Here is a 7,470-nt window from a genome sequence, read left to right on the forward strand (position 1 = left end):
AGAAAAGTGTGGGTGCCCTCACACCACTTCACCTCCCATCAGCAGCCGGACTGGGTGCTAATCCCCAGAGTGAAAGTGCTCTGAACTATGACCTGTAATTTACAAATCATCTTTCAAAAGGATTTTTAAAGGGGGGGGGCCTACATATTTTTGGCATTATCCCGATGGGTGGACTCTTTCATGCTTGCTGTCTGAGAATAATTGGGAACAGTGTGCAGTAAGCTTTCTGAGTTTGGGACAACAGGATGTGAGACATTTTGATTATATTTTATTTTAAACCTGGTGCTTGAGTGATTTTTTGTTTTTACATAGCTGAATTCATCTGTCTCAAAATAGAATGCATTTCTATTCTGTGGCTAACGGGATCCATCCGTTCAAACGCCAGTCTTTCATCCCTTTCGCCCTCCCGTTCACGTGCAAGCAGCCAGGTCTCCCTTCAGCTCGCAGCGGCCCATGAGCTGCTTCCGTCCTCCCTGCTCCGGCCCTTACTCGGAGCAGTGCAGCCCTGCCTGGGTTTCCCACATCTCTGTGCAGAAGCAGCCAAGGGCCTTTCAGACCCAGACCATGTTGGGTTTCATCACAGCCTTGATTAGATGATTTCCTTCCGCCATTTCTCCATTACCAGCCATTTCCCGTGCACAGTCACATTCATAAAACCTGTTTTCTCCCCCTTTGTCTGTGTGTGGAGAGCAGAGCCGGGCAAAGCCTCTTTCCGCTTTGCTACGGCAGCGAGGTCTGGAAGGGACAGACTGATCACTGAGGCCTGCCGTGGCCGAGCGCGCTCCGCGGCCGCGGGGCCAGCCCCCCTCTGCTGTAACGAGGACACAAAGAGCCCCTCCATCCGGCGGCAACTCCTCTTCATAACTCAGGCGCGGCCCCATCGCGGCGGCCCTCAGTGCCATCCGTCTCTAGTGCAGCTGTGTGACACTTCAGCGGGAGTCATAATTTGGCAGCTATTTGCTATGACATCCCCTCCAGTGCAGCCACGCCATTCAGGGAAGTCATTATTTGGTCCCATTTACCATATAAATTGTCCTGTTGTGTGTGCATGCTAGCGGCTACATTAGGTACCTAGAAATGAGCAAATCTCGTAGAACAGATACTCACAGCTCCTCCGCGGCAGGATTTCGCAGCTCCCAGGGCAAGGAGGAAAAATCAAGCATGGTCCCAAACTTTCCCGGGGCACCCGCACCTGCACTCTGCTTTCTAAACAGGGTCCGGAAAGCCAGGACCAAGGTCAGGTGACTCCTACCTGACACTTGGAGGCACGGGGGCGTGCCCTCCCCACCCCCAGGCAGGCCTCAGCAGAGTTGGCCCGGCCTGTTCCTTGTGGTCAGTGAGGACACAGATCTGACATCTGGAGACATCTGGAGACAGGTAATGGAACATACCATCAATGACTGCTACCTTGCGTTTCTGCGACCAGACACAAGGCACACCTTCATGTCCGAAAGCCCCAGTGGCTGAGCAGATGCACCGCTGTTTCAGACCGTTCAGTCCCTAAGTGGGGGTGCTACTGGGCGTTCCCTGCTTCTGTTCAAATGTCTACCGGCCCAATCCCTTGCAGGGCACCTACAGTGCGCTTTCTGCTGCGGTCAGTGCTCAGCGCCGTGACCCCTCCCTGTCAGCGCGCACCCTTCCCTCCTGTGCACACGTTAACTTGTCAAGTCCCTGCTTGCTCCTGTATCTGCATCTTCACACGCTCATGCTCTTAAGGGGAGAGGGACATCCTCCTTTGCATGTATACCTCCCCAGGACAGATAAGGATACAAGCCATCAAATAGCAGATTCATCTTTAAACAATCTGTGCTCACCCAATCATCTTGTCAAGTAACTTAGCATCATTGAACAGAGGGCGGGAGTTCTCCCAAATTTCTATTGAGTGGCTGGTGGCCTTGCCTGACGACGTGGATTCTGAAAATACACAGGGCACTTGCTATGTCTCTGGTGTATGAAGTCCTGGGCAGCCTATGGCCACCTTATCCCAAAGGCAAGAGGTGGGGGAGTACCCTCAAGCCCACTTTTAAAGTCATACTGACATGATCAGCCCTTGCATCGGGAATTAATTTCATCCCTGGAACAATAAACCCTAGACGGAGACGGCCCACGGCTAAAGCTTTCACTGTGCACGGTTTACCCCTTAGCCGTCCAAGGCAGGCTGATTAGCACATTTAGGGTTTTCCGAGGGAGGGGCAAAGAAAGAGAAACAGATTCATTAACACTCTACTTTTGTTTTTAAGAAATATTATACCTACAACCAACTAAAAAATACACTGATTTTCGCAATTCCGAGGCAGAAAGCGCCCATTTTCGTTCTCTTTTGATTTATGTCATTGTTCTGTTTTTACAGCTTACTGTTGACAGAGTGAGGTAATTCAACGACCATTTTTCCAGTGTTTTTTCCCGTGTACATATAATCTATGGCGCGGAATACAGACTCCAAGCCCGTAAATGTGCCCTCTGGAGACTGCACTCCAACGTCCACCTCACACACCAGTTCTCCACGCTCATACATCTCGAGCAAGTGGTCCATGGCTGCCTGATACTTAGAAAGGTAATGATGGTTGAGGAAGAAGCCCCGGACACTGGCCGATTTTTTCAGCAGTCTGGCTGGCAGCGTGTCTGCTTTCACAGGTGAAAGGCCAGTAGGAGCTTGGTAGCCAGAGACAAACCCAATGATGATCAAGTGCCCTTTGGTGGCCAATGCATCCACCACCAAGTCAAACAGGGCCCCCCCCACAGACTCATAGACCACATCCGCACCTCAAGGGTGCTCTCGCCGAAGGACCGCACCTACACCCTCCTTCGTATGGTTGATGGGGCAATCACAGCCGAGAGACTTCAGGAAAACACACTTTGTGTCAGAAGAACAGGTTCCGATTACGTGGCATTTTGCCCTCCTTGAACGCTGCACGGCAAACCGGCCTGTCCCCCCAGCAGCAGCTGTCACCAAAACTTTCTTCCCTTCAGACAGCTAGCCAAGCTCCTCCAGGCTGAGGTATGCAGTGGCGCTGCCGACCAGCAGGGCCAGGTACGCAGGCTTCACAGAGGGCACGGGCTGGCAATGTTGGCTGGCACAACTGTATGCTCAGCTAAAGAGCCAGGTGCCATGTAAGCCACAGCTTGGCCAAGTGTGTAGCTGGCACTGGCAGAAAGGCCTGAGGCCACCACCTCACCGATGCCTTCAAAACCGGCATCGAAGGGGACCTTCGCGGAAGGGTTATATCGACCAGCAGAATAGTTGATGTCGGATGCGTTGTATACCAACAAATCTAGGAGAGAACAAACAGAAACGCGTTCAGATGTTTCCTCTGCCAAAGTCTTTCTGTCCCACTCAGAAAAATTCCTCTGATTCCGGTGACCGTGGAGGGGCTGCTAAGCTAGACATTGTGACAGAATTCAGGGAAACGCGGGCTGTTGTTCAGCTGAAACAAGAAATTCAGCCAGTCTTAGTTCGGCAGTGATTTTCTGAGTTTCGGCCTATTTTACTGTTTCTGCATATTGTTCTATGGCATGGGTTTAGGAAGAATTGACATCACCTTAAACCTCAAATTATTTAGTTTGTGCGCCACTTATTTCCCCTTTTTCTTTCAAAAGGAGAAATAGGCAAAAATTTAATAAAATGTCAGGGAGCCCTCATTTATACAAACTTCATCGGGTGATGGGATAGAAATTAATTGGCCTCTTAACAAACATGTTAAAAACAAAACAGGTATAAAGTATATTCCAAGAGGTAGAGGTGTATCGATTCTGGCAGCAATGTAACAGCCCAGGTAAGAAGGGTAAGGACAAGGAGAGCATCGAGGATGAATATAACACACAAGGTCACGGCTGTCTCCGCTCCTGCAGTTGTTTACTGCCGCGCCCTGCAGCTGCGGCGTGTTTTCTTACTGATGCAACTGTGTCTGGTGTGAAAATCTGCATTTTGATTAATTTAACAAGAACTGTCGCATAAGGGCACGGAGACTCTTAGGGAACATTCACCATGCTACAGTCCCTCTTCAGACGAAAAGGAAAGCAAGCCGTCTCTCTATTGGTCCTCAGGAAGCAGCAGAGACAGCCCACCAACAGTAGACCAGTGTGTGCACACTGGGGTCCACACTCAGGTTCACTGTGAGGCCAGCCTTCCCACCAGCTTATCCTCATCTCCACAAACCCCACAACAAACGTCCTTCTGCAGACCGGAAAAAGTCATCTGCTAGGAATGCCAGGAGGTGAACCCCCAAAATGTCACTTCCGGGGCATGAGGAAAGCTAGGAAGCATTCTCTTTTAATTTAACGTAATAAAAACGAACAAACCCTGAGCGTCCTGTGCGAGAAGTTTACACCATCCCAGCAACAGAAGCACACTCTGTGCTTAGAAACGTCTGGGCGGCAGGGTCCCCAGATATCTGGGAAGTTCTTTGAATGTGGAGGGATTAAGAAGCAGGAAATGAATTCTTTCTGCCTAGCCCAGCAGCTTCTACAAGTCAGACACCACGGTCTCAACTGTCCACCCAGAATTCCACACCCACAGAGGGGCCACAGAAGGCCTCTCAGCTTCTCCCTGGCAGTGTTAATACCGAGAGACCTCCCTCTTATTTTCAGAGAAGGGAAACCCAGCCATCTTGCCTTGGCCTTTGCGTCCTTCTCCTGGCCCGGTCTGTCTGCTTCCTCGGGCCTTATAGGGGTGGAGGAAGCCTGGCTGAGGGTACAAGGGTACCTCTGCTTTTGCAGGGCCACAGAGCCCACCACAAGCTGACTGGGAGTGGAAGTGGCAGCAGGCTGTGCTTCTGGAGGGGGAGAGAGGCCGTCAGCCACTTCTGTTCTTTGGGCGCCTTTGCCAAGGTTAACCCTTCACCTTCCTCCCCTCTCTCAGGCTCGCTGGCCTCAGCCCCTCCGTCCTAGGCTCCGCAGCCGCAGCTGGGGGAGCCTGCCTGGGGCTCTGGTAGCAGACAGCCTTCGGCAACAGCAGCCCCGCTGCCCCTCGGGGGGCCTCCCCACCGCTGGAGGCTGCGCCCTGGGGGGCTGCGCAGAGGAAAGCTCCTTCAGGAAAAAGCACACAGTCCCCAATCCCGAACCTGCTGTGGGTCCCCACTTCGGAGGAGCCCTGGCAAACTGGAGCAGGGAGAGCGCCCGCCCGGGAGAAGGGCAGGGAGTGGACCACGCGGGACGCATGGGGAAAGCTAAGCGCGGGCAGTGGCCGGAGCTGAGGGTGTCCTGACTCGCCACCCGGTCTCTGGCTTAAAAATCCAACCGGACCCTCGCAGTCCGAGCCAGCGGCCAGAGCCACGATAGCGTAATGAGGACCGCAGGGCCCTCCCTGCCGGTCCCTGCGCGCTGGGCTCAGCAGTCCCTGCCTGGTCCTCGCCGCTCCCCTTCCTGCACTTGCTCGGGCGGCTTGAGGGCGCCAGTGTCTGAGTTCCTGGACAGTCCGCTGGGCAGCGCCCAGGTTGCCACGGGCTGCCTGAGGCGTCCAGTCCTCCCGGGAGGGCTGGCAGCCACGTCTGCAAAGTGGGCGCGACCATGGCCATGGCCTCCTGGCTGGCAGGTCCTAGCCACTCGCCCTGTGTCCCCTCGCTGGCCAGCAGAGTGCCCGCCTGGGGCAGCTAAGTTCCAGGGAGCCCCAACCCGCGGGGCAGAGTGGCAGCCCTACTGCGGTGGTCAGACCCTACTTTGGCTTTGCACCCCCTTTTCTCACACATCCCCCATCAGCATCTTTTAAGTCGCCTGGATGTTGGTGAAGGAGGCTCACGCTGGTGGCACAGTCCGCGCGGGCAGGCTCCTCGCACCTCGCCTTCTCCCGGGTCTCCCGGACCCTGGTGCGGGACCCCCGCCAACCCCGGTCCCGGTGGTGACAGTGGGCAGCTGCAGGGGCCGGAGGCGACGCAGTCCCTGCCTGAACTCGCCCCCATCCTCACCTGGGCTTTGGCGAGCAGCTGCTGCAATTCCACGGCCCCTAGCCTTCGCTCCGCCAGGAACAAGCTCAAGGGCAAAGGGAAGGGGGCCCGGAGGGGAGTGGGAGCGAGAGAAAGAGAAGGGGGCACACCAGGCAGTGCTCAGGCATTTGGGGTGCCCCCCGCCCCCTTTAATGTAAGGCCTGTGCTTTGAAGGAGCCTGGGTTCTAGCAATCTGACGGGAGGGGCCACTGAAGGACAACCTGGGAGTCCCGGGAAGAACCAGGCTGCCGCAGGCTCTTCCCAAGTGCACGCCTTCCAGAGGCTCGCGGCTTATTCCCACTGAAAAGTGCTTAGGCCTCCCAGCTCCTTGATCCTGAAAACAGGGCGACACTCCAGGGGGACGGGGGAGGCTGTCCTGCAGACAGAAACCAAAGGCGAAGGCTTCACTGCAGAGCAACAGCCGTCGACACTGGGGGACAAAACGAACCCGCGGAATCAGACCTTCCCATATAAAGAAAAGGGGAAAAAAAAAAAAACCCGGCCGGAGAGTCCGCGGAAACACTGTCACCCGCCTGCGACCAACTAACCGTTCATCCAAACGCCCTCCCCTCCCCCGCGCCACTCCCGCAAACTCTCCGCTCCTGTGTCTTCCGTTAGAAATACTTGGAAACGAAAGAACCTGCCACCCTCTTGGGAGAAACGCTGCACGGAGCGCGCGCGCGGACCGCAGCGGGGGGCCTGTTTCCCGTCTCCGCGGGGTACGCGTGGAGGGGATGGGGGAAGCTGTCCGCTGCCCGTGGACCCCAAGCAGGACCTGGGCGAAGGCACCGGCGCCAGGCGTGCAGGGGGCTCTGATCTCCCCTCCTCTCACCATTCTTACGGCTGCACCGTCGTCTGCAAACTCCACCAGAGCACCCCCGCCCCGGGAACAGAGAATTCCTGTTTTCCTGTTCTGAGGGAGTCACGGGCACACGCGTCTCCCTGGAAGAGCAAGCCGGCCGCAGCGCAAGGAAATCCCCCCAACGCTCCCCAGCAAGGGACCTGGCTTCCAGCACCCTTTCCCAACAGCCTTTATTGTGATTAAAAACGAGGGGTGAGTGCATGCAATGGTAGTGCAATTAACACCATTTCGGACCCCGAGGTCTAGATTAAAATGAACTAGGGTGCACTCAATTATTAAGCCTCTCTTCTTTTCTTAAAAAAGGTCAGTAAAAGGCCACCTCCACGGACACTTCCTGGCAAGGATCAACTGTCTACAGTTGAGGGCGAGGGAGATTCTCCCATAGCTCCAGGGACCGGACAGAGTCCTGCTCTCCACACAGAAAACTGGCGGGTTGCAGATTTCAAGGTAGAAGTCAGAGGTCAAGTTGTTAAATAAACATACTATTTATATTCAAGGGATTCCTGTCATGCCTGGAAGGGAAAAGAGGCGTACATCCTAGAGCGGACCAAACTGCAGCGCTCCAATCTGGGGCGCTGCGCTCCCGCGTCCTCAACACCGAATTCGGGGATCCGCGGTGCGCTGGGCGCCTTTGGAGCGAGCCTGGGCCTCCAGGCCGTGCCGCTGCCTTGGGAAGGAAGCAAGAGGGGG

The 7,470-nt window shown here is 55.1% G+C and overlaps 1 protein-coding gene across 1 annotated transcript; it reads right to left on the bottom strand.

The window, feature by feature from the left end:
* Positions 1-2,344: 2,344 nt before the first annotated feature.
* On the bottom strand, positions 2,345-3,286 carry ZADH2 (zinc binding alcohol dehydrogenase domain containing 2). Its single transcript, XM_007952732.2, is given in 2 exon segments — positions 2,345-3,060; positions 3,063-3,286. Coding segments are annotated over 2 exon segments (765 nt in total). The 5' UTR covers positions 3,112-3,286.
* Positions 3,287-7,470: the final 4,184 nt, after the last annotated feature.

The sequence above is a fragment of the Orycteropus afer genome, unplaced genomic scaffold, assembly GCF_000298275.1.
Source record: "Orycteropus afer afer isolate SDZICR_OR568_19922 unplaced genomic scaffold, OryAfe1.0 scaffold00356, whole genome shotgun sequence".
Classification (NCBI taxonomy): Eukaryota; Metazoa; Chordata; class Mammalia; order Tubulidentata; family Orycteropodidae; genus Orycteropus; species Orycteropus afer.